Source organism: Piliocolobus tephrosceles, unplaced genomic scaffold, assembly GCF_002776525.5.
Source record: "Piliocolobus tephrosceles isolate RC106 unplaced genomic scaffold, ASM277652v3 unscaffolded_1480, whole genome shotgun sequence".
NCBI lineage: Eukaryota > Metazoa > Chordata > Mammalia > Primates > Cercopithecidae > Piliocolobus > Piliocolobus tephrosceles.
In genome coordinates, this window is record NW_022296310.1 from 2726 (window position 1) to 30722 (window position 27997).

Below are 27997 nucleotides of genomic sequence, written 5' to 3' on the forward strand. Positions count from 1 at the left end.
GAAACATCTTCAGAAGCAAAAGTTTCTTTCAATTTATTCTGCCCTCCTGACTCTGGCCCCTCATGCTCCCCTCAGGATAGCCATAGAAACTAGAATCCCTCCTCCCCAAGGCAGGTCACAGAAACCACAGCCACTTTCCTTTTCTCTTTCCCCAAAGCCAGACATAAAACTGGGAAAGGAAAATAAATCTTGAGGCCCCATAACCACTCCAGCAGAGAACTGCTTAGGGCAAACCTGCCTCCCATTCTATTCAAGGTCATCCCTCTGCTCACTGTGATAAATGCATATCTGATTGCCTCCTTTGGAAAGGCTAATTAGATGCTCAAAAGAATGCAACCATTTGTCTCTTAGATACTTATGACCCGGAAGCCCCCTTCCAGCTTCAAGTCTTCCCTCCTTTGCTTGAGTTGTCCCACCTTTCCAGACCAAACCAATGTTCATCTTGCATATACTGATTAACACCTCATGTCTCCCTAAAATATACAAAGCCAAACTGTGCTCTGACCACCTTGGGCACATGTCATCAGGACCTCCTGAGGCGTGTCACAGCCATGTGCCCTCAACTTTGGCAATATAAACTTTCTAAATTAACTGAAACCTGTCTCAGATTTTCAGGGTTGACATTTTGGTAACCACAGAGGATTCTGAGTAGAGGTGCCCCTGACCTTTGACAAATCTCCTATCAGTGCCTGGGACCAGCATGAGCTAATTTTATGGCTCAAACCAACAGGACAATTTGCTGAGGTCTGGGAGTACACCCTCCTGAGAATCCCTCATCTCCCCAAATCTGGTCAAAATCTAAAGTTTATTTTGCTGTACAACTCATCCCACTTTTTTTTTTTTTTTTTCTTTTTTTTGGAGTTTTACTTGCTTCCAGCAAGGAAGGCAAGGCAGGCAAGATTTCCTGTTTCCATGACGATGGAAGGCAGGTAACTCCTTTATGGAGTTTGAGCTTGCTCCCAGCAGGGAATATGAGTTCAAGTTTTTTTGGTTTTTTTCCTCCTGCTTCTAGGGCAGTAGAAAGCAGTCTTTAGCCTGAAACCCATCCCTAGGTAAGTAGTTGAATTGGGGTTTTATCTTGCCTAAAGTTTAACAACCAGTTGGTTTTAATTTCTCCTTACCATTAGAGCACTCAGTGTTCATATTGTCAGCGTTTTTGTTGTTGTTTGTTGCAGTCTTTCTCCCAACAGATTTGACCAACTCTACCTGACTTGATCAAATCCAAGTAAGAATTCCAAATTATGAGTAACAAACCCTTTCTACTTTGGCTAAAGTTCCTCGCAGCTGCAAAAGAGGGAAAAACAAACAAACAAAAAAACTATGCACTTGGTTTCTGTGTTTGCTTCCTGTCTTTAAAAAAAAAAAAAAAAAAGTTATTTCATTTAGTTTTCTTCCACCCTATACTTCTCCTTTCCCCTTTGCCATCTGCAGTACCAAAAAAAGTCTAGATGTTTATAATGACTTGAACCCCTTTAAAGAATTCAGAACAAAGGTGCCACTCACTACAGTTGGGGTGTTCTGTTTTCTCTGTGGAGTTTCAAGAGTCATGGGCAGATTCTTCTTAGGTCTAAAGTCATGTTTTCCTGTATTGCGTGACCTGAACTCTTTGGCTGTGGGGTACCAGAGATTACCTTGTACAGTACAGAGAAGATTTGACCATGGCTTGTATAATGGCAGACGAGACAAAGGACTGTTATCGTCTTTGTTTCAAAGCTAAATTCCAAACTAAATTCCTCCCAAAGACCAGTAATGAACAAGGACAGCGTAAAGGTAGAAGCAAGATGGAGTCAGTTAGGTCCTATCTTCTTCACTGTCTCAGAATTTTGCAATGGAGAGTTTCATAACTTTAAATAATGACTACCAAACTTTTCATAATCTAGATAAACAATTAAAATAAGTCAATGTAATGCTACAAATACTTGTAGACAAACTTGTCATAATTTAGAATCAAAAGTTATATTAAATTATAGATATTTCATTATTTGGATATTTTCCAATAAAAATATATTGTAGGAAAATATTCTTTCTAAAAAAAGTGTCCTTAAAAAGATGAACACTTTTTGTCTGATTCAAAGCTTTTTTAAAGGTTATGTATAAAACAAAGTAAAAGGAACCACAAAATAAGAGAGATGTAAAGAAAGCAATAGAAATAAAGGGTTTTTTTGATGAAAAGGCTTAAAGAGAAATAATTTTATATGAGAAAAAATATTGTATGGTTAATTTGGACCTAGAATAAAATGACTGGTTGTTTAAGAAAGAGGTATGTTTCAGGACAAACCAGAAAGTCCAAGCATGTCATGAGGAGTCTAAGGCACAATAAAAGGATTAAAAAAAAATTTTTATATGATCAAGCTGTCTATAATTAAAGGGAAATGATAATGGTCTTTTTGGAGATTGGGTTTGCTATTTTAAAAAGCCATTTATATACTAAAGAATTTATTAGAACAGTAAGGGATTGATTTCTTAAGGGATTTACTCTTAATAATTAGAGATTTTTATTATGTTTTAAAATAAATATATGTAAAGATATATTTAATGTTATTAATACATAATGTTTCAATACATAATTATAATTATATAATATATATTATATGAACTCATCCTTTCTTATGGCTGCATTCCATGGTGTATATGTGCCTCATTTCCTTTATCCAGTCTATCACCGATGGGCATTTGGGCTGGTTCCAAATCTTTGCTATTGTGAATAGTGCTGCAATAAACATACATGTGCGTGTGTGTGTGTTTGTATATATTTTTATATACAAATGTATAATGTGTTTGATATATTTTTATATCTATTATATATTAACATATATTATTTATAGTAATAAAATATACTATGTTGTATCATGTATTAGTTATACTAATTATATTAAAATACAATTATATTAATATATTTATAAAATATTACATTAATATATTTATGTATATTAAAGTATAATTATTAAATGTTTTTCTTTTTTTTTATACTTAAAGCTCTGGAATACATGTGCAGAACGTGCAGGTTTGTTACATAGGTATATACATGGCATAGTGGTTTGCTGCACCCATCAACCCATCATCTACATCGGGTATTTCTCCTAATGCTATTCCTCTCCTAGCCCCTCACCTGCTGACAGGCTCCAGTGTGTGATGTTCCCCTCCCTGTGTCCATGTGTTTTCACTGTTCAACTCCCACTTACGAGTGAGAACAAGCAGTGTTTGGTTTTCTGTTCTTGTGTTAGTTTTCTAAGAATGATGTTTTCCAGTTTCATCCATGTCCATGCAAAAGACATGAACTCATCCTTTTTTACGGCTGCATAGTATTCCATGGTATATATGTGCCACATTTTCTTCATCCAGTCTATCATTGATGGGCATTTGGGTTGGTTCCAAGTCTTTGCTACTGTGAATAGTGCTGCAATAAACATACATATGCATGTGTCTTTATAGTACAATGATTTATAATCCTTCGGGTATATTCCCAGTAATGGGATTGTTGGGTGAAATGGTATTTCTGGTTCTAGATCCTTGAGGAATTGCCACACTGTCTTCCACAATGGTTGAACTAATTTACACTCCCACCAACAATGTAAAAGCATTCCTATTTCTCCACATCCTCTCCAGCATCTGTTGTTTCCTGACTTTTTAATGATGGCCACTCTAACCAGTGTGAGATGGTATCTCATAACTATTAAATATATTCCTATATATTTAAATAATATATATTTAAAATATATTTAATAATGTATTTTAAAATAATTTAAATTTTTTTAATTTTGTTTTAGAAGTTTGACATTTATTGCATCTCACCATTTTCAGTTTTCTCTCCCCTTTTAAAAGGAGCAAAGTAATGCTCTCCAACTCATTTTCAGCTCATATAAGTTTTTTTTTCCCTCAAGTTCTATTTGTTGTGGCCTGATGCTAACAATAATTTCTTAAAGGTCTAAAGGAAATGTTTTCTTCCAACATAATATTCTGTAACTGGCCTAACAGATTTTACATTTTATGGAAATAATTCCTATGGCATTAAGCTTTGGTTTGCTTAGGAAAAAAACTGAGACTAAATTTTTTTAAATTAAGGTTATTACATCCATGTATCTTTTTGTATGTGCTTTTAAAGTTCTTGTAACATTAAGTTACAGGGCTTTGACTCCTGAGTCTGAAAAGGATACCAAGTCTTGTGAAATCTTAAATACTGACAGCAATTAAAGCCTCATCATCAGATCCCATATAAGATGTCAATCAAAATAAACTGCATTACTGAGACACAGGCCAGAAATTAAAGTTATTCAACTCCTCAAGGCCAAGGGACTATCATGGAAGAGGTGGGTGTGTGAGATCGTCAGGGCCAATTTTGAGAGATAAAATAAGTTCAGTTTCACTATAAGTAAATCATTAATGTCATAAGCACACTGATGCAAGACCAGCATATGGGCACCTGTGTCAGATTAGCAAGGTTATCTTGAGGCATTAACTGACTCCTTAATAAAGGTTATAAAGTTTATAAAAGGCTTATAGAAGTTATATCTTATGTTCAAGATTAAAATGTTATAAATTGTTTATAAATTTTGGAAAACAAATTTAATTAGCTTCATGTTTTTATTAGGGCTTACTGTTTGGAAAATTAAGTTTCCTCTCTCAAAAAATAAAAGTTTTTGACTTTTTTTTTTTTAATTTAAATCCTTAGGTTATCACTTTGGTTAAATGAATGACTTATTTTACAATGACCTGTGATCCTCTTTTGTGGTATCAAGTGTTTTAAACCTTTGATATTTGACAATATTTTCAAAATCAAATAATAAATTATGTCTTTTTCTGACCTAATTAAATCTTTAAGATACAGGTTCCCTAAAATCCAATGACATAATTTGGCTTATTTGGTATAAAAATTATACAGGAAGCATTGTCATTTATGAAATAGTGTGTACTTTTCTCTGGGCTGTATTTTTATAAATGTTATTAGTATGTGTTCCAAAATTATGGGAAACTCCTATAATTCTGATATGGCTTAATGTATGTTATCAGTAATAATTATAATTGTTATGTTAAATTACTATGTGCCACAGAGGTAACAAATTTCCTTCTCAATTGTGTCTTTGACTATGGCTGCCCTAAAACTTTTTGTCATCTATGACAACTGTTGTCTTGTTTAGTCCTCTTTAGAAGGTGGCTTTATAATGAGCTACAAAACTCTAACAGGTGCTCTTGAATACAAGTTTCTCATAACTTTGGAGATTGTAACATCAGAATAAAGAAAAAACTTTCAGGACTCAGAGAGCTGAAATATTCATGAATATCAAGCAGAACAGGAATTAACTGCATGGACTAAACTAATATAAGTCTGAAGTAATCTTTCTAACGTTTTGCTTAAGACGTTGCTGATCCTCTCTTTTATTTTTCAGAGTCAAAAAAAACTTCTTTTAAGCTATTTATAGCTTTTAACAATTTAGTAAAGTATACTGTTATGAACCAAATTTGGGGCATACCTGTTTTTCTCTACCTGATTTCTACAAAATTTGGGGAGTATTTGTGACTACTCTTACCTTATGACAATACAGTTATTTGCATAAGTGCAGTAAGAATCTGTATTTGTAATGGGGCACAATTAAATAAACTGGTTATTTTACCAACACTTTAACCTGAATGGTGTGTCTTCCATAAAGAAATCAAACTGACTTATGGAGCCAATAAAAGGCCCTTGGAAAAACTGACCTTATACCTTTGTCTACACAGTCCCAGTACAGGGTTCCTGACCTGTGGTAAGTAAAGAATGTCACTTTCTGACAGGCCCAGGAGGCCCAAGTTTATCTTGGAACCTCAAGAGGAAAGGAATTCATCCAGCTCATAGGTATTTGATGGTACAAATCCACAATGGATGGGCTCGGCTCAAAAAAACGAGTCTTACCTGAGATTCCTTCTACAGAACAAAGTTCCATTAAAGCCAATTTAAAAGCCTATGTAAAAAAAGTAATTATCATTCTTGCTGCACTGTATACAAATAATAAGGCCAAGTAAAATAATGCAAATCAGTCCTACCATGATTTGTCTTTAGTAAAAATGGGAAACTAGAGAAAAATTGTTTCAAAAATTATAGCACACCTGTTGTTACATTCCAGTCTTGCCTACGTTTTTTCAATTTTACTATTTTCTACAACTTGAACCAAATTCTAATTTTTCTTGGCTACAACCTACAAAATAATGTCTTCAGGCTTTTTTTTCCCCCTTCTTTTTTCCCCACTGTTCCAAATTTGGAGTCACTGAAAACTGAGCTGTGCTTTCATAAAGCCCTGCAAATTGAAGCTAGACAACTTAAACTTTAGAAGAAAATAACAGCAACCTATTTACATACATAAGCCACTTTCATACCTGTCTACTAATGTATGGACTTTAGAGCAATGTGGCCTACATCAGTTTTCCAGGATTGTTCTTTTGTTTGTTGTTGCTTTTCTCCCTTCCTCCCCCTATTTTCTCTTCATAGGACATGAGACTTCACGACCCGCTAAAAATGAACTTTCCTAAAAACTCAGGACCTACCTGTCTAGGAATAAACAATCCCAGCCAAGAGATATCAGAAGAAACCTGAAACGAGAGACTCATTTTCTTCTAAAATGCTTTCTCCAAAAGATTTTTTTTTTCTTTTTTGTTTTTTCTTTGAGATGAAGTCTTGCTCTGTCGCCCAGGCTGGGGTGCAGTGGCCGGATCTCAGCTCACTGCAAGCTCCGCCTCCCGGGTTTACGCCATTCTCCTGCCTCAGCCTCCCAAGTAGCTGGGACTACAGGCGCCCGCCACCTCGCCCGGCTAGTTTTTTGTATTTTTAGTAGAGACGGGGTTTCACTGTGTTAGCCAGGATGGTCTCGATCTCCTGACCTTGTGATCCGCCCGTCTTGGCCTCCCAAAGTGCTGGGATTACAGGCTTGAGACACCGCGCCCGGCCTCCAAAAGATTTTTTAAAAGAAAGTGGGGAAATGTGAAAGGAAAATAAATCTGGGGCCCCAAAGTCACTCAAGCTGGGAACTGCTTAGGGCAAACCTGCCTCTCATTCTATTCAGTCACCCTTCTGCTCACTGAGATAAATGCATACGTGATTGCCTCTTTTGGAAAGGCTAATCAGAAACTCAAAAGAATGCAACCATTTGTCTCTTACCTACCTATGACCTGGAAGCTCCCTCCCTGCTTCAAGTCTTCCCGCCTTTGCTTCGAGTTGTCCCGCCTTTCCAGACCAAACCAATGTTCATCTTGCATATGTTGACTGATGGCTCACGTCTCCCTAAAATGTATAAAACCAAACTGTGCTCTGACCACCTTGGGCACATGTCATCAGGACCTCTGGAAGTGTGTCACAGGCATATGTCCTAAACTTTGGGAATATAAACTTTCTAAATTATCTGAGACTTATCTCACATTTTGGGGGTTCACAAAATTTAACAATATTACTCTAACCTTCTCCCTCCCTCATCTTTCTACGCCAAAACGGGACATAAAGAAATTATCTCACCTATTTTTGTATGACTGTAGATCATAAGACCCCCATTCCAAAGACGGTCCTGCCCCATACCAAGAAGGAAGGAGTGCTGCAGAGATTGGGAAGGATCTAAACCGAGGGTCTTGCTGGGTTTCTCAACTCAGCTGGTATCTACTAGCATTAAATCATATCCTTTTTGTCCAATAGTATCTCTACACGGCTGTCCATACTTTGATGAACCTAAGCATAAAAATGAAGAGTTTCCTCTGATCTTTGGATCTTCATGCTGAAGGCACTTGTGCCACATTAAAACCATGATCAAACACATTTGTATGCCTTTTGTCAGTAATTTTCAGTGAATCTTCAGAGGGCAAAGGGGAAGTTTTCTCTTGGCCCCCACAAAACATTCTGACTTCCTTTCAACCATTTCCGGAGACTGTATCTGGCTAAACTTAACACAAAAATAAGTTTATGTTTGAGTGGGACAAAAAGTAATCTGAACAAGTGAATTTTAAAAGGCCCTGTGAATTCTCAATGACTCTTCCACCCAATTAACTGGAATGGGCCAGCACTTTCCAGTCTGGATACACTGTTATCAATTGTCACCATAAAACACAGTTAGGTGAGAAGTGCTGTCTTAAAAACACAGGATCAAACTTCCAGGTAAAGATGGCAGTTTGAACACCTGCATTTAGCTCAGCTCTGTAAACCAAAAGGTATCTGAGACAGGTCGCAATCAATTTAGAAAGTTTATTTTGCCAAGGTTAAGGATGTGCCTGTGACAGAAATTCAGGAGGTCCTGACATGTGCCTCAAGGTGGTCAGGGTACAGCTTGCTTTTATACATTTTAGGGAGACATGAGATATCAATCAATATGTATCAGATGTACCTAGGTTCAGTCTGATAAGGCAGGACAACTTGAGGTGGTGAAGGGGTCTTCCGGGTCACAAGTAGATAACAGACAAAAGACTGCATTCTTTTGAGTTCTCCAGCCGCAATCCACTGAATACACAATTTAGTCTAGCTCAATATCTGCATTTTTACATAAACAATAGGGTAGAGGAAGCAATCAGATATGGATTTGTCTCAGGTGAGTCTCAGAGGGATGACTTTGAGTTCTGTCTTTTGTCCACAAGTATCTCCTTGTAGGCAAATTTTGAGGGAGGTATGTACCTTTTTAATTTTGTAGCTACCTTATTTAGAAAGAAAACGGGAGGCAGGTTTGCCTGACATAGTTCCCAGCCTGACTTTTCCCTTGGCTTAGTGATTTGGGGGCCCAAGATTTATTTTTCTTTCACAGCTCCTTCTCAAAACCTCTCTGAAACTACAATAAAGGATTTTTTTCTTAAAGGCATAAACCTCACCAAAGAGGAGAAAACAGCAACAAATTTTAAAAGCTGGAACACTGATGGACAATGGTAAATGCATGAATAAGAAACAAAAAACCGGCCGGGCGCGGTGGCTCAAGCCTGTAATCCCAGCACTTTGGGAGGCCGAGACGGGTGGATCACGAGGTCAGGAGATCGAGACCATCCTGGTCTACACGGTGAAACCCCGTCTCTACTGAAAAATACAAAAAACTAGCCGGGCGAGATGGCGGGTGCCTGTAGTCCCAGCTACTCGGGAGGCTGAGGCAGGAGAATGGCAGAAACCCGGGAGGCGGAGCTTGCAGTGAGCTGAGATCCGGCCACTGCACTCCAGCCTGGGCGACAGAGCGAGACTCCGTCTCAAAAAAAAAAAAAAAGAAAGAAACAAAAAACCTAGGCCAGTACTAAAGAAAGCTAAGAAGTAACTAAAATACCACAGAACCTCCCAAAAGTTTCAGGAAGCAGTGATATTTTCAACTTCAGGATGTGAAGCCAACCTCACAGAGTTAACATGAATTCTGAAGAGAAATACAGTTATAATTAAGCATTAATCAGGCTGCACTTTGGCCCACTTCCTTGTAACCAAAAGTCATGTAGCTCTACATACTGATCACTTGTATCTTCACTGTTCCTATAGATAGAATTTCTGACATTAGAGTCATGGGCTTTTAAGAATTAATTGCATCCCCCAGTGTTCTTATAGATGGGATCTCTGACATTAATTAGAATCATAAGGCTTTTAAGAACTGCTTATGATTTTTTCAGACCCTGAATTCCAGCTGAATAGTTGACATCAACCAGTTTGAGGCTCCTCTTTCCCCCCTAAGAGGAACAAAATCGGCATGAGAATACTGTTTCTTCATCTCCTGTCCCTTGACTTCAACCTGCACTCTTTCCAATCATCTCCACACTTCAACCTATTCCAAAACCCTTAAAATCCCCAGCCCCCAACTACTCAGGGAGACGGATTTGAGGATTCCTCTTGTCTCCTTGATTGGTGGCCCTATGGTTAAATCTTTCTCTGCTACAACCCAGTGTCTCTGTGTATTGATTTGCTGTGTGCATTAAGTGACGAACCTATTGTGGTTACAGTAGGAGTAAAAAAAAGAGAAGACTGGTTGAAAGGCTAATTTAAAACTTGTTATACCTCTAGTCCTCCCTCTGTACTCCCAAAACAGCATGCTGATTCTCTAGAGAAGGTCAAACGTTGGTCTTAGGACTGGATGGTCAAGCACATTTGAGGACAAGGGTACCCTATCGGTGAGCTACTGCTGCACAGCAGCTATCCCAGAACTTGGTGGCTGACAAACAAGTCACATGTTCATGCCCATGTTCAGGAGATGCTGCAAAATGTTGTAGGCACTTTCTCTCATCTACCACAGGTATTATATTGAAAACAAGAGAATTAAAAGCAAGTTTACTTCCAGAATACTGACAGACATCTTCTAGTCCTCTTTACCTACTTGACTCCCAGGCCATGGGTAGCCATGCATACCCCTCCCAGAAAGAAATGGGGCAGCCTTCTCTAGGACATCTGACCAGCGAGAAGAAATACAAATGATCTGACATCAGGAGTTCCCCAAGGTAATGACCTGACAGACAATCCTCATCCTGAGAGCTGGCTGACAATCAGGTAGCCCAGCACTCTTCAAAGGAGCAGACAGGGGCCATGTACAGTGGCTCACACCTGTAATCCCAGCACTTTGGGAGGCCAAGGCAGGCAGATCAGTTGAGGCCAGGAGTTTGGGACCAGCCTGGCCAACATGGTGAAACCCTGTCTCTACTAAAAATACAAAAAAATTAGCCAGGTATGGTGGCAGGTGCCTGTATTCCCATCTACTTGGAGGCTGAGACAAGAGAATCACTTGAATCCAGGAGGTGGAGGTTGCAGTGAGCCCAGATCACACCACTGCACTCCATCCTGGACGTCAGAATGAGACTCCGTCTAAAAAAAAACAAAAAAACAAAAAAACAAAAAAAAACAAAAACAAAAACAAGAAATAAGCAGATAGGAAACAAAAGACCAAACAATCCAACAATATTTTCATTGTGTTGGTTGTTACATGAATGACTGTGCTTGTCAAAACTAAAAATTATATTTAAAAGGAGTGAATTTTACTGTGAAGTGTACCTCCCATGAACTGGAAAAAACAACTGAGGAAACTTGCACAAGAAGAAGTCCCTTAAACAAAAATCATTAACATCCTCAAAGAAGAAATAGAAGAAAAAAAAAAATGAACCATAAAACAAAAACAAGATCCTACTAAGAAAAATTTTCAGAAAACACAAAAAAACAGTTAAAAACTGAACACATGAGAACAAAGAAAGCTCAGTAAAAGTGTCAGAAAAAGACAAAGCTAAAAGTGAAGCAAAGGGACAAAATAAGACTGTCCATAAACACCAAAGTCACAAGAAGGTCCCAGAAAGATGAACCAGAAAAAAACAGAGGGAAGAAAAATGAAATAAATAATAGGGAAAATATTCCCAAAACTGCAGAGATGATGAGCTGTCCCAGCAAGTGCCCAGCACACTGGACGAAAATAGATCCACACCAAGACACACATCATGGTGTTTTCAGAACACTGGAGAAAAACATGGTAACAAAAGGTTACATGAGTTCTCTGAGAATTAAAAACAGATTTCACACAAAGGATCACAAATCAGAAGTGTATCTACCTCCTCAACAGCAAATTAAAAACCAGAAGACAACAGAGAAATGCCTACAAAATTCCTAAGAAAGTATTTAACATAGTGTTCTACAGAGTCAAATGATTGACTGAGGAAAAGTTGCATAAAGATATTTTCTTAGCCAGGTGTGGAGGCACACATTTGTATTCCAGCTACTCAGGAGACTGAGGTGGGAGGATGGCTAGAGGCCAAGGGGTCAAGGCTGCAGTGAACCGAGATTGCACCACTGCACTCCAGCATGGGTGACAGTGAGAAGACACTGTCTTGAAAAAAAAAAAAAAAAAAAAAAAAGTCCTACTCGTAGCTTGAAAAACAAAAAAAATATATATATATATATATTCAGACATCCAAAATATCATGGCCAACATAGTGAAACCTCATCTCTACTAAAAATACAAAAACATCAGCTGGGCATTGTGGCAGGCACCTGTACTCCCAGCTACTCAGGAGGCTAAGGCAGGAGAATCGCTTGAACCCGGGAGGCGGAGGTTGCAGTGAGCTGAGATCACGCCATTGCACTCCAGCCTGAGTGACGAGAGCAAGACACCATCTTAAAAAAAAAGAAAGAACAAAGAAGAAAGAAGAAGAAAGAACAAGAAAGAAGAAGAAGGGAGAAGAAGGGAGAAGGAGGGAGAAGGAGGAAGAAGAAGGAAGAAGAAGAAGGAAGAAGGGGGAAGAAGAAGGAAGAAGAAGAAAGAAGAAAGAAGGGCTGGGCACGGTGGCTCACACCTGTAATCCCAGCACTTTGGGAGGCCGAGGCGGGTGGATCATGAGGTCAGGAGATAGAGACTATCCTGGCCAACATGGTGAAACCCCGTCTCTACTAAAAATAAAATATTAGCTGGGCGTGGTAGTGGGCACTTGTAGTCCCAGCTACTTGGGAGGCTGAGGCAGAGAATCACTTGAAACCCGGGAGGAGGAGGTTGCAGTGAGCCGAAATTGCACCACTGCACTTCAGCCTGACGACAGAGTGAGACTCCGTCTCAACAAAAAAAAAAAAAAAAAAAAAGCAGCAGCAGTAGCAGCAGCAGCAGCAAGGGCAATTCAAAACAAGACAAAAGAGAAGGAAATCTCCTGACTGTGAAGGGAGACCCCAAGAATGCAGCCAAGTAGAGCAGCTTGCAGTTGCCCATCCTGGATGACACAGAAAGCCTTCACAAAGCAGATGAAATTGATGGAGTGGGATGCCCACTGTGCTGGATAAAACAGATTTCACCACTTTGGGGAAAATAAAATATTGGGCAGGCAAGGAAAAGTAATCATACATAAAACACTGTGTGGTTCCTGCAGTTACAATTCTGTAAAAAAACAAGTAAAATCTAACTAAAATGTAACTGTACTGGGACAATTACGAGAGGAGAGGGAGGATGAACTGTGAGAGCAAGGTAAAGAATAAGCAAATGTTCATCTTCCATTTATCCATTCAGAATTACAATTACCTAAAGTTGTCAGAAAAAGAAAATCTGAAAGAATTTTAAAAGCAGCTCAAGATGGCTGCAGGTTGAACACACAGGTAAAAGAAACCAGGCCTATAAATTAAAGATGAACTCTCACTTGCAAGGCTGGAATTTGTCAAACATTTCACTAACATTCGCTGACTGTAACCTTCTTGCCTATCAGATGAAGCATAAATGCAGGAGAGAATCAATCATTTCTCTCCAGATCCTGAGACACCTGCACACTGGGTAACTTTTTACCCTATATACATTGTAAACCAAAAACAAAATTCTATGCCTCCCAACCAACCTGATGGACCCTTACTCTCAGTCAGGGGAGTTCCAAAGAAAACCTGAAAATCAAGTTCAGATCATGATGGGAAAGGGGAGTCAGATATGCCTCATTATACCATCTTCCCTTTGGAATTCAGGCACAACTGACAACCATTAACATTAAAAAAGATTTTCATTCTTAATCTTTTTTTAGAAATAGGGTCTCACTATGTTGCCCAGGGTGGTCTCAAATTGAGCTCAAACAATCCTCACACCTCACCACTCCCCGCTAAAACAGATCTTAAGATGAACAAAACAAACTATTTGTAGCAATAAGACACCAAATTCCAATCTGATTCTAGTATAGAATCACATGACAGCAGGTCCTGAAAGAAACTGTATTTTACCCTAAAATGTATTTCTTTGACATATTTTGAAATAGCCCAGTAAAGCTGTCTCCTGTAGGGGAAAAAAATCTATATTCTGTAAAGAATTCCCTTCCCTTTCCAGGTCTTTTCCTTGACGCAGGGGAGAATTAATTAAGAGTCTGGCACTTTTTAAGTCTGATACGAAACATTTACAATCTATTCTGACACCTGCTACCTAAAAGCTTCATCTGCATAAGAAAGAATCTTGGTCTCCATAACCCATTATCTTCACCCAAACATTCCCTTCTATTGATTCCAGGTCTTTAGATAATAATTATTTCAACCAATTGCCAGTCAGAAAATCTTTGAATGCAGCTATGACCTGGAAACCCCAACTCTGCCCTCGAGCTTCAAGTTGCCCCACCTTTCCAGACTGAACCAAAGCACATGTTACACGTACTGATTGATGTCTTATGTTTCCCTAAAACATATCAAACCAAGCTATTGCTTGACCACCTTGCAGTGGTTTCTTTGACTAGCTGAGTGTTTTTCTTTTCAAAAGCTCCTTTGTCTGCACCAATCCTTTACATTCTATATAAGAGCAATAGAGATAAAATTGCTCCGAATATAAAGGATACTTGTACCCACCAGCCCGAATCTCAGGTATTTTTAGGTGACAAACAATCCCGTGGAAGGGTCAGAGGAGATTCCTCATGACATGCAGTGGTTCCAAAGGGCTTCACAATAAACAGAAAAACACTTAAGTTGTAATAGCTCTTCCAGGGAACTCTCATAATAGGCTGGTCACCTAGCATTCAGGGCACCTCACTGCCACAGCAGGCCAGTTTCTCCTGAAACACATTAAGAGAGCAGACCAACACAGCGGTAAGAACCTGAGGAGTGAAGCTCATAAGCAACACATTTTTTACCCTGAACACAGTCCTAATCTGGTGCAGACAACAGAGAAGGGAGGAGAGACATTTAAAACAAGACATCTGAAGTTGAAGCTACTGAAGGAGAATTACCATGTTCCAAGATACCAGCTAGGCTTGTGACTAAAAATTATGGCACCTCATCTTATAAATTTTTTGACTCATTGAACCAACATCACTGAAAATTAAATTAGCTTAACTTGGCCAAAATGGGGCTCATTCAAGACCCCAAACCCCAAAATTCAATTATTTACGTGCACAACTGGAAAGTTGTGCTTAAAAATTAAACACAAAGAATGGGATAGTTACTACTATGGTTTCTAAATGCTTCTAAAAGAAGTAATGATAAAATTGCTTCCATACAGGAGGTGAACCGCAAGATCTTGGAAACTATTCCTTGACTGAGAAAATTGCCTCACGTTCCCACTGTCTCACGTCCTCCCCTCCACCTGCTCCTTCAGCCCTCTTATTCTTTGCTTTCAGAACTGCCTTGGCCGGGCACAGTGGCTCACACCTGTAATCTCAGCACTTTGGGAGGCTGAGGTGGGTGGATCACTTGAGCCCAGGAGTTCGAGACCAGCCTGCACAACATAGTGAGACATCATCTCTACAAAAAATTTTTTAAAAGCTGAGCATGGTGGCATCTGCCTGTAGTCTCAATCACTCAGGAGGCTGAGGCAGGAGGATCGCTTAAGCCCAGGAGGCCGAGACTGCAGTGAGCTATGATCATGCCACTATACTCCAGCCTGGGTAACAGAGCAAAACCCTGTCTCAAAAAAAAAAGAACTACTTTGCTCAGATCAGATGTTCCTTATTCCCTCCTCCACCCACAGAAGTTTTGATAGCACCTTTTAGAGAAAATCCTGACCCAAAGGGAGACCCTTCAGTAGTTTAGACCCCCAGGACGAGGCAGAACTTAGAGCCCCCTACTAAGGAATTCCCAGAAAAAAAAAAAAAAAAAAAAGAAGCTATTACTAAGATTCTTGGACACTCCACATTCAGCCCTTCCGAGAAAAAGTATTTTGTTGATGCAGCAGCCAAAGGCTGCTCTAACACTAATATCAGATGAAACTATACAGGTGGTTATTTTTTTTTTTAATGAGCTCCACTGAAAAGGAACTCCAAGTGGCTCAAGAAAAGGGTTCAGAGAAGGAAAAGCACATATGGCCAACAAAGGAGACACACCTTTCCCCCACTTGCAAATTATAGTATAGACTCAACAACAGACTTGTTTTGTCTTTGGAATTTATTTCAATTTCCTGTATTACAACATTTCTGTCAGCTCACTCACTAGGGGCCTCAGAAAATGACTGCCTAAGAAAAAACAGTATTACTGGAAACAGTCACCCACAATCACTCATAAGTCTTATGCTAAATGTGCAGTTTGTCCTAAACATAATCCAGGACAGCCTCTTCATGGATATCAACAGCATTTTCCTTTGCCCACCAGACCTTTTGATTTCTGGCAGGTGGATTTTATCCAATTATCTCCAGCCCAGGATTATAAATATCTTGGTTATGATTTGTATGTTCTCTCACTGAGTTGAACCATTTCCTTGCAGAAGTCATGGCACACACAGGAGGAAAATATCGTTGAAGCAGATAATTCCCTCTTGGGGAATTCCTTCCAAATTACATAGCGATAGAAGAACTCATTTTACTAGAAAGATAGTCCACTCAGTTTGTAAAATCTGGCCCATTTTCCAACATTTTCATTGTGTATACCATCCTTAGTCTTCTAGATTGGTGGAACAAATAAATGGAATAATAAACATCCAGCTGGCAAAATTAACAAAAGCTTTCCGTACTGGGCCAAAGGCTCTTCCATTGATTTTGCTTAACCCAAGAGCAACTTCTCTTGGATAACATCAATTACGAGATAATTACAAGTCAACCTATGAAACAGGATAATAATTTATATGAACCAACTTTATTGAAAGGTGCTATACTCAGTTATTGTCAAGGCTTAACTAAACTTCCTTCTCCAAAAGAAATTAATAAAAGATTCTTTTTACAGTGTACTCCTGGAAGACAAAGACCTTACATACCATCATGTCTAGCCAAAGGACCTTTTTTTATTGGAAATGACATCAACTAAAAGACACACTTGAACCTCACTGGAAAGGACTCTATCAGGTATTGTTAACTAATTGCTGTGCAGCAAAACTTGAAGGCTGACTCCTGGATCCACATTTCTCATTTAAAGAAAGCTCCAACAACTAAATGAACTTATAAGTCCACTGGAGATCTCCAATTAAAGATCTCTAAGATTCCTGACACCTCTGAGGATGGGAAGCAGACAAGACCTGACTAGATAACATTGCCCAAATTACCAGGGCAGGCCTGAACTCACACTGAATTTCTTCTGCATATACCTTTTGTTTTTGTATTTTCCTGCATGATGACTGAATTTCTACTAACACCCCCTCATTTGTTTGATCCCCATTCCTCTTACTGGGAAATTGTTTAACTGATGTGAAAGTAGGACAAACATTTTTTCAATATCAAGAAGATACTGGAACCCTGACATCAACTTCTTAGAATCAGTCCAATGTTCCCATGGCTCATGGCACCAGTTTTCAGGCGTAATAAACAATCAAGAGGCCCCCATTTAGGGAAAGATATCCAGGAAGTTCTTCCCAATTCCATGGCTGGTCTGGCAATTTTTAACACTTTACAAATAGATCACTATGTTACTGTGAATACAGATGATCACTTACTATACAAACTCCTGGATACGACGGAAGACATTTAGCTGCAGTTTATGTGCCTTGCCATAGTATCTCTTGTCCTAGGAGTCAGGGACCTTGTTTTTGTGACTGGTCTATACAACATTCTAATGAAGCTGGAAATCAAATAGTAAGAGCTACTTGGTGGACAAGAGTACCACCAGAGGATACTTGGGAATGTTAGCAGGGAGAATGTGAGAAGCCTTACAGTATACTCAAACTAAACTATATCTAGGGGTAACTACTGCTCCTCTCACTTTAACTTGGAGCACCCAACATTATTGGGTTTGTAACTGGTGCTCACATTACATTTCCATTATAAATGCTCAATGGCAACAACATGTTTAGTGGATAAAACAGCACTAGCCAACTAAGGCAAAAAGAACCTTACGTGCAATAAAGGCAGGACTTGAGATATTAGGACAAGCTAAAAATGTATTTAACAACAACAACAACAACAAAAAAATCACAAGAAAAGTCAATACTTACCAGTCTAAATGGATTAAAAGAAATATTCTTTCAGAAGGAAGGTATGGGTTGGGAAGCTACACAAAAAGATAATGACACTATTGTTAAGTAGGTTAATCAACTACTCAACTAACAAGGGGCCATGCCAAACCCAGTGATGGAAAACAGCATGCGTCCAAACTCAACAAGGTTTACTGACCATGCTAATCCAAATGGAAACTGAAGTGGCCTCTAAAACGTGCCCTACCATTTTGGATGCAGAAACACAAGGTATACATTTATGCACAAACATTATGAACCCTCTTCTTCCTGGAAAATTACTACCAAGGGTATGTAGCTTAATTCACTGTACTCTTACAGCACTAGCACCCCGCATGGATAATAGACGTATAACATAGTGTTAGTAGGAATAGAGATTTTTTTTTTTTGAGAGGGAGTCTTGCTCTGTCGCCTGGGCTGGAATGCAGTGGCCAGATCTCGGCTCACTGCAAGCTCCACCTCCCGGGTTCACGCCATTCTCCTGCCTCAGCCTCCCGAGTAGCTGGGACTACAGGCGCCTGCCACCTCGCCCGGCTAGTTTTTTGTATTTTTTTTTTAGTAGAGTTTCACGGGGTTTCACGGGGTTAGCCAGGATGGTCTCGATCTCCTGACCTCGTGATCCACCCGTCTCGGCCTCCCAAAGTGCTGGGATTACAGGCTTGAGCCACTGCGCCCGGCAGAGATTTTTTAAAAATAATACTCATATTTTCCCAATGGGGAGCTGATAGGCCATATTAAATAATAGTACTTAAGAGTCCAGTTTCAGTTCTACACTGTAAACAAATTCAGGAAGTTTGTGCTGTCCCCAAAATGTTTGGAATCCTGAAATCATATAAATATGACCCTTAATTTCTTTATTTTTAAATTTAATTTAAAGTTCCAGGATACATGTGCAGGATGTGCAGGTTTTTTCCATAGGTAAATGTGTGCCATGGTGGTCTGCTGCATCTATCAATCCATAAGCTAGGTATTAAGCCCTGCATGCATTCGCTATTTATCCTGATGCTCTCCCTCCTGCTGCACTCCCCACACAGGTCCCAGTATGTGTTGTTCCCCTCCCTGCGTCCATGTGTTCTCACTGTTCAGCTCCAACTTATAAGTGAGAACATGTGGTGTTTGGTTTTCTGTTCCTATGTTAGTTTGCTGAGGATACTGGCTTCCAGCTCTACCCATGTCCCTGCAGAGGACATGATCTTGTTCCTTTTTATGGCTACATAGTATTCTATGGTGTATATGTACCATATTTTCTTTATCCAGTCTATCACTGGCGGCATTTGGGTTGATTCTATGTCTTTGATATTATGAATAGTGCTGCAATGAACATACATGTGCATGTATCTTTAGAACAGAATGATTTATATTCTTTTGGGTATATACTCAGTAATGGGATTGCTGATTCAAATGATATTTCTGGCTCTAGGTCTCTGAGGAATCGCCACACCATCTTCCACAATGGTTGAACTAATTTACATTCCCACCAACAACATAAAAGCATTCCCGCCTCCACAGCCTCATCAGCATCTGTCATTTCTTGACTTATTAATAATCGCCATTCTGACCAGCATGAGATGGTATCTCATTGTGCTTTTGATTTGCATGTCTCTAATGAATAGTGATGTTGAGCTTTTTTTCATGTTTGCTGGCCACATAAATGTCTTCTTTTGAGAAGTGTCTGTTCATGTCCTTTGCCCATTTTTTAATGGGATTGTTCAGTTTTTTTCTTATAAATTTGTTTAAGTTCCTTGTAGATTCTAGATATTAGAACTTTGTCAGATGAATAGATTGCAAAAATCTTCTCCCATTCTGTAGGCTGTCTGTTCACTCTGATGATAGTTTCTTTTGCTGTGCAGAAGCTCTTTAGTTTAATTAGATCCGATTTGTCAATATTGGCTTTTGTTGCAACTGCTTTTGATGTTGTTGTCATGAAATGTTTGCCAGTGCCTATGTCCTGAATGGTATTTTCTTCTAGGGTTTTTATAGTGTTTTTCATTTTCTAGGGTTTTATATTTAAGTCTTTAATTCATCTTGAGTTAATTTTCATATAAGGTGTAAGGAAAAGGTACAGTTTCAATTTCTGCATATGGTTAGCCAGTTCTCCTGGCACCATTTATGAAATAGGGAATTTGTTCCCCATTGCTTTTGTCAGGTTTGCCAAAGATCAGATGTTTGTAGATGTGCAGTCTTATTTCTGAGATCTCTATTCTGTTCCATTGGTCTATGTGTCTGTTGTACCAGTACCATGCTGTTTCGGTTATTGATTTGATTACTATAGTTTGAAGTCCAGTAGCATGATGCCTCCAGCTTTGTTCTTTTTGGTTAGAATTGTCTTGGCTATACAGGTTCTTTTTTGGTTCCATATGAATTTTAGAGTAGTTTTTTCTAATTATGTGAAGAATGTCAATGGTAGTTTAATGGGAAATAGCACTGAATTTATAAATTTGGGCAGTATGGCCATTTTCATGATACTGATTCTTCCTATCCATGAGCATGCAACGTTTTCCCATTTGTGTCCCCTCATTTCATTGAGCAGTGGTTTGTAGTCCTCCTTGAAGAGGTCTTCACTTCCCTTGTTAGCTGTATTCCTAGGTATTTTATTCTCTTCATAGCAACTGTGAATGAGAGTTCATTCATGATTTGGCTCTCTGTTTGTCTATTGTTGGTGTATAGGAATGCTTATGATTTTTGCACACTGATTTTGTATCCTGAGACTTTGCTAAAGTTGCTCATCAGCTTAAGGAGCTTTTTGGCTGAGACGATGGGGTTTTCTAGATAGAGAATCATGTCATCTACAAACAGGGACAGTTTGACTTCCTCTCTTCCTATGTGAATACCCTTTCTTTCTCTTGCCTGACGGCCCTGGACAGAGCTTCCAATACTATGTTGAACAGCACTGGTGAGAGAGATGACCCTTAATTTCTATACCCTGCTCAGAATAATATATGGAATACAGGTGATATGGTTTGGCTCTGTGTCCCCACCCAAATCTCATCTCAAATTGCATTCCCATAATTCCCATGTGTCGTGGGAGGGACCTGGTGAGAGATAACTAAATCATGAGGGCTGTTTCCTCCATACTGCTCTCGTGGTAGTAAGTCTCATGAGATCTGATGGTTTTATCAGGGGTTTCTGCTCTTGGATCTTCCTCATTCTCTCTCTACCTGCTGCCATCCATGTAGAATGGGACTTGCCCCTCCCTGCCTTCCACCATGATTGTGAGGCTTCCTCAGTCACATGAAAAGTCCAATTGAACCTCTTTCTTTCGTAAATTGCCCAGTCTCATGTATGTATTTATCAGCATTGTGAAAATGGACTAATAAATTGGTACCAGCAGAGTGGGGTGCTGCTGAGAAGATACCTGAAAATATGGAAGTGACTTTGCAACTGGGTAACAGGCAGAGGTTGGAACAGTTTGGAGGGCTCAGAAGACAGGAAAATGTCTTTCTAATATTCCTATGTTACAAATACTATAAATACTGCAAAAATGTTACCAAAAGAATAAAACTCCAGCCAAAATTATGTTAGCTCATCAATTTGAACTACGGCCACAGAATGTATGTAACGGTGGTCTTCTATTGTCTGTTTTATCCAACATACTCTTTCCTCTAATTCTGACCTCCTGAATTACAACAGAAAGAGACATGCTCCCAGTTTGCTCTGAGTCTGCGTCCCTGGTCTATAGTCCTCAAACTTGGCTCAGAATAAAATTAACTTTGACTTAAATCCATAGTAGCTGTTATTTTAACCTTTTGGGTCAACCTAGTTGAGAAAAATTTAAAAAGATCAAGAAAAGCATGTAGTTTCAAAATACTGGAGCAAATATCCAATCACCTAAAAGAGCTAAAAGTATGTCCATGTAAAGAGCAAGAAATAGTGGAGGTGAGGGGTGGGGAGGTGAGAAGAGTGTGCTTTCTAGGTAGTGGTCATCTCAGGGAAGGTGAGGGGAGTGTGCTTTTATCTCTTTTAAATAAAAAGACTTGAATTATTTGTTTCTTCCATGCACGTGCATATATAACTTTAAAATAAACACCAATGTAATTTATTAACTAAGAAATAAAAATACTTGATGATCAAGTCAGTTGGAAAAATTAGATAATTAGCTTTCCAAAAGACTAAAAAAAATCCACCACAAGCCACTGAGGCTTTAAAAGTGTCTCCTCAAGACAGCAGAATTAAAAAAAAAAAAATGCAATATAAAACACTTAAGGTATTGCCTTCAGTCCCCTGGGTGGCCATTCACCTTGTTTAAGGTCTCCAAGAGATTTAACATCAAGGAAGCTCCAACAGTGTGCACTATCCAACTCCCTAACCTGTCTACCTGGAATCTCTGCCTTGCTCCCTACCGTTAAGCTGAGGCCAGTCTGGTTTAGAAGGAACATTAACCTCTCTCCTTTCACCAAAGCTGCCTGCAGGCTGCCAGCATTCTGTACCTCTAGGATTGGGAGGGTTTCCTAAGAAACCCAGCTGTCCAAGCCTAAGTCCATAAAGTCCCGGAAGCATCAGTCACTCATAAATCTCACCTCCTACCCCAGTGCATAGTATCACCTTGACAAATCCAACGCGAGATTATACACAAACTCCTCCCTGCAATGGCCAGATGAGGGATAAGAGTTGGCTCCATCTGAGCAACTGTCTTCCCTTCTACTTCCAAAAACCTGCTCTTTCCTTATCTCTCCCTATATTTAACTGGCTCCACTGCTTTCCTGCATCAGCTCCTACTAATTTATGATGTACTTATATTACTAACACATTGCTTAATTCCTTTTAGCCTGATTCTTTTTTTTCCTCTTGAGACAGGGTCTCACTCTGTCACCAAGGCTGGAGTGCACTGGCACAATCACACCTCACTGCAGCCTGGACCTCCCTGGGCTCAAGGGAGATCCTCCGGCCTCAGCCTCCCACCTAGTTGGAACTACAGGTACAAGCCACCACACCCAAATAATTTTTGTATTTTTTGTAGAGGCAGGCTTTCACCATATTGCCCAGGCTGGTCTTGAACTCCTGCGCTCAAGGGATCTGCCTACCTTGGCCTCCCAAAGTACTTGGGATTACAGGCATGAGCCACCACACCTGGCCTAGCCTGATTTTCACCTATAAACAGGAATAATATTCCTTGAGGAGAGGGACTACCTGGCCATCCCTGCATACTCCATAGTGCCTAAACTCAACATGCACTGAAACATTCTCCGAGTAAATAAACAAATGCACCTAAAACTACAATTCCAAGAAGGAATGCTTGGTCAATAAACTCTCCTATTCCTGGACTCTCTGACCTAGAACAACCTTGAGGTACAAGACAAGGCCATGTGTCCACAACCTCGGGGAACCAGAAGATACAGCAGAAGCTGTCACGATGCAGATGGAAAGCAGGACATACCTGGAAGGAAGTGGGAATACAGACGAGGTTCAGATTCTCTTGCTTCACCCTTTCAGCTGTGGAAACAAAAGCCATATTGGCAGTTTTCCACTCTCCTTACTTTATTTTTCTTGTCATATGTGTTTGCTCAAATCCAACAGACAAGGGAAGATCTATTTTCCAAGGATAGCTGCCTTTCACCCTGTGTCCCCCTCCTTGGTGGGAAAGCTGGTGACTGTACTTCACACACCAGAAGATAGCGACACAAGAAAGCCTGGAGAGGTAAGCACTGACCACAGAAAGCAGAGTCAGTGTTTGCTATTGTTACGTGCCTGACAACATTCTAAGAACTTTGTATATATGAACTCTTAATTCTAACAACCCAAAAGGTTAAATTATTTTCCCCATTTTGCAGATAAGGCAACTGAGGTTCAGAGAGGTAATGTAATTTGGTAGTTATACCGCTAATAAGGGGCACAGCTGGGACATGATCCCAGGCCGTCTAGCCACACAGTCTTAACTCCCCTATATTGCCTCTTCTAGGAAAAAGCCAGAACTTTACTTTTGCATTTTAGTAAAAAAGATACTTATTTGTAGGCCCCAGAGAGTGGCTAAAGGAGATTTATTTTTTCAATTTGGATTTGTACCTTTCAGGAAAGTTTGATTTAAAAAAAAAAAAAAAGACTTCAGGAAAAACCTCTTATTAAAATTTCAAGTCTTTTTAATCACTGAGTGCATCTTGGGAGGTTTGGGTGCCACCATTACAAAATCCACAGTAACTCCTGTGCCCTGAAAGTATTCTCCAGATACTTGGTTAAGATTGAAAGGTATATAACACAAAAGCTCCTATTTGGCCAATGAGAAGCCTTCCAGAAGTCATCACACCAGCACTACAACCACTCCTTCATAACAAAGTGTTCCTGGACTTTCCCTCCTGGGCTCTGCCCCTTGGCACCTAGAAGAATTCGACATTCAGGCAGGCCTCTCCTCTGGGCTTTGTTCTTACAAACAAAGAGCAGGGCAGTAAAACCTGTTGAGCAGCCACAGGGGCTGATAACTCCTGAGCCTTTCCTAAGCATAGAGACACCCTAATCAGTGTGAAATAAGCACCTGCAGGAACCAGCCATCAATGACAGGAGCCCCACATCCACTCCAGGGTCATGGACAGGGCAAACCCACTGTGGCCTCAATTATCTGCCTGAGGAAGTCTGGGATCAAGCAAAGAACTCAATGGTAGAATACCACTGACATGATTAAAATTATATTGGGACCTCGAGCTAAGTCAGCTCCTCCCCTCCAGCTGAGTAGAGTAAACAAAGGCAAGGACATCCTTCAAAGTTGGATGAAGAGGCCCAAGATTCACTCTCTCTACAAAAGAGCAGAAACACTCAACTGACCTCGGGTAGTCCCTCTCTCCAGCTCTGTACTGCTGAAGCCAAAAGGGCAATGCCAAACCTGTAAACCACTTCCTCCCTCTCCTCTACCTCCCTACCCCATCATCACCCACAAAGCATCCAGGAGACAGTGAGAGAGCATACCTATTCGCTGCACAGCGTGGACAATTGTAGAACCACTTCCAATTCCCAGCACTTGGTTATTCTGCCAAAAAGGGGGAAAGAAGAAACAAAACTTATTAATACCATATTTTACTCCTTTGTCAGCCCACTTCCTAAAGCTATAAAATTATTGTGAACAACAATTCACCAACACAGGTGCAAGACAGGTACCATGCCTATTTTATAGGAACATAAACACTGAACCTCAATGCTGTACTTTAACCAATTCATGGTGGACAAATGTTCAACAAGGCCCTCCTCCCTTCGTTTCTGACACTGTCAACACCACCACTTCCTCCCTCCATTCTACCAAATAATTGGTGCAATTACTTGCAACTGAATAGCAACTTGCGTCACCCTCACAGAAATGGCCTGCATATAAACACTTAAAGATTCCCAACATTTCAAGCCAGCAACAGTGTGTTTAAAAAAAAAAGAAAGAAAGAAAGAAGAAGAAGAAAGAAAAGAAAAAGATTCCTGGCCAACCCCAGGGAGGTAATTAGAAAAACACTTAAAAAAAAAAAAAAAAAATAGAGCCTGGAGCCTGGGTAAAGGAGGAAAGCTAAGGCTGGCTTCAGTGTCTTCCACAGGCACCTTCAAGTTGGTAGCACCACAAGACACATCAGGCCCACCATCTAGAGCTCTCCCAAAGTCAGCAGATAAAGGGAGGGCCTGAAGTAACCTCAAAATAATAAAGTATGTCAGCATCTGCCTAGGTGACACCACGGGGTGCTCATTTTGCATGAGCCTGCCTCAGAGAAAACAGGAAGAGGGCAAAGGCTTAGTTAAGAACATGAAAAATAGTCTTCATCTGCAATAGAAGGATTGTAATAGAGCAGAGCACTTTCTGAGTACAAAGTACAAGCAGACATCACAATACCGAGCCTACCATCTTAAGAAACAAAGGTACCTACAAACAGACCAAAGACAGCGTAAAAGCTCAGCTGAGTCTACTAGACCACAAAGAGCAAAACGAGGCCAGGGTACTAACAGTCAGGAACTAATATGGAGTTCAGTGCCTAAGCAACTTCCTGACATCTATCTCCTGCCGGTGCAAGGCAAAGTCAACTGAACACCAAAGCGGCAGCTACCATTTATTAAGCACCTACCAAGAAGGCTTATAAATGTTAATATAAAGTCAAATCTCACAACAATCACTTATGACCCAGAGACCCACTATTAACACTTTATAGATGAGTTCAATATTGTAAGGAAAAACTTAAGACTTTGAAATGAGCAAAAGAGACTACTGGATATCCTTCCAATGGGATGCTGGAACCTGATTGTACTGTCTGACTCGAAGAAGGTATGTGCTTTTGTCTTTAAGATATATGACGACTCTATAGAGACACACTTTAACTTGCAGAAAACTGTTAACAAAGCAAGTAATTTTTGTTCATAGAAAAGCAAATTAATAGTGTTCTATGAGATACAATTATTAACAGATCTTCTAAATTCATTTTAAGATTTTTTTTTTTACTACATATGAGCTTATGGTTGACTTCTCCTGTTTGCTTTGAACATCTCCACCAAAACTCATGTTGAAAGTTAATTGCCATTATAACAATATTAAGAAGTGGGACCTTTACGAGGTGATTGGATCAGAGGGCTCCACCCTCATGGATGGGATTGGTGCCCACCCATAGCACCGCAACATCTCTTCTCTCTCACCAGATGCCAGCACCTTGATACTGGACTTCGCAGCCTCCAGAAGTATAAGCCAAAACATTTCTGTTCATTATAAATTACTCAGTCTCAGGTATTCTATTATAGCAGCACAAAATGGACGAAGACACCTATGAACAGGTTCTAATAACTTTTCCAGTTCCCTAATTTAGTGAGTTAAATAAAATCTTTGACATATATTCATTTTATATATGTGTGATTTTACCTGTTTTAAATATACATACAAGATATATATCTTGTATATATATTTACAATACATATAAATAATATCAATGCCCCCCCCCACACACACACACACATACAAACTCATCCTCAAACTCCTGGGCTCATATAACCCTACTGCCTCAGCTTCCCACATAGCTAGTACTACAGGAACATGCCACCATGCTCAGTTAATTTTTTAATTATTTTAAGAGATACAGTCTCACTGTCAACCAGGCTAGTCTCGAACTCCTGGCCTCAAGAGATCCTCTCACCTCTGCCTCCCAAAGTGCTGGGATTACAGGATGAGCCATTTCAATCGAATAAGCAACTTCCGGAAGTTCAATTTGCTGAAACATCAATCTACTTCAAATTTCTTAAGATTTCCAACAACTAATTAACAATTAATTTATCTGACAAAGGAAAGCCCATAGTAAAACCTTCTTTTTAGGAAGAAGAAAAGTCCTGAAGCTTCGGCCCTCAGGACAAACAGGGCCACAACTAAAATCCTTCATTCCCCACAGGACAAAGGCCATAGGAATACTTAAAGTCAGCCAGTTAACGTAGGCCTCACGTTAGATATGGTCCTTCTCACAGTTAGACTACATCTATAACTAGAAAAGATTAGAAAGAATGACCAACAAGTAGAGTTACCAAAATAAAAAAAAAATCAAATACTAATGTCCCCATAACCACATACATGTACACTAAAAATGCTTCTATAGCCTCTCCTACCTACAGAAGACTATACCCAACAACTTTTGTGTTACTGACCTGGTGGGAACTGCTTTTACTAGCTCACAATTCCAAAGTCACTGAATACATCAGGGGCTTGGGTTATCAGAACAGGGTTCGCACTAGGTCAGGATTCCACCTGTGCCAATGCTCTCAAGAAGGCAATGTGTCTAATACAGTTGTTTAGCTACCTGGACAATCTCCAAAGGCACGGACTTCAAGACAAGTAAATAACACATCACAGCACAGAAACATTCAAAATGGCTAAATATCTCACATATAAAAATCTTCAAGCAATGAGAAAATGTCCTATGTCTGAGTGTGGAAAAACTCTCTTTTTCCTCTGCTCTCACACCACAACAATTATCAACACAGAAGACTTCTGTAACCAAATGTATGGGGATTTCTCTCCATATCCCAAGCAAGCAATCTACTCTGCAGCAGACACCAGCTGGGTATCCTCCAAATCAATTTCAACACTCTCTACTTGGAGATACCATAAGGTTCCACTGGTTGAGGGCTCAACTCCCAAGATTGCCTCCTTCTTCCTACCAAATGCAAGTTCAGGCCTCCAGAACTTCTGACTTGCCAGCTTCAAGTTGGAGTTCCCACAACCCTCTCTTTGGGTTTGATTAACTTGCTAGAGTGGCTCACAGAACTCAGGGAAACACGTTTACCAGTTTATTATAAAGGCTATGATGAAGGATATGGATGAAGAGATG

General features: G+C 39.7%; 1 protein-coding gene across 5 annotated transcripts in view; it reads right to left on the bottom strand.

Annotated features, from left to right (window-relative positions):
• Nucleotides 1–3339: 3339 nt before the first annotated feature.
• The window catches only part of LOC113220521 (ribose-5-phosphate isomerase), a 27354-nt gene continuing 2696 nt past the window's right edge, over nt 3340–27997 (bottom strand). Inside the window, exons 2-5 of one of the 5 annotated variants that reach the window (XM_026449839.2) lie at nt 24636–24696; nt 23119–23174; nt 17727–17782; nt 14260–14427 (exon numbers count right to left, since the gene is read on the bottom strand). In XM_026449839.2, the coding sequence (XP_026305624.1) occupies nt 14385–14427; nt 17727–17782; nt 23119–23174; nt 24636–24696 (216 nt within the window). In that variant the 3' untranslated portion in view covers nt 14260–14384. Of the gene's footprint in view, nt 3398–7198; nt 7250–14259; nt 14428–17726; nt 17783–20309; nt 20354–23118; nt 23175–24635; nt 24697–27997 lie in introns of those variants that run through there. The other 4 variants (XM_026449842.1, XM_026449841.1, XM_026449840.1 and 1 more) reach the window with 4 other exon arrangements.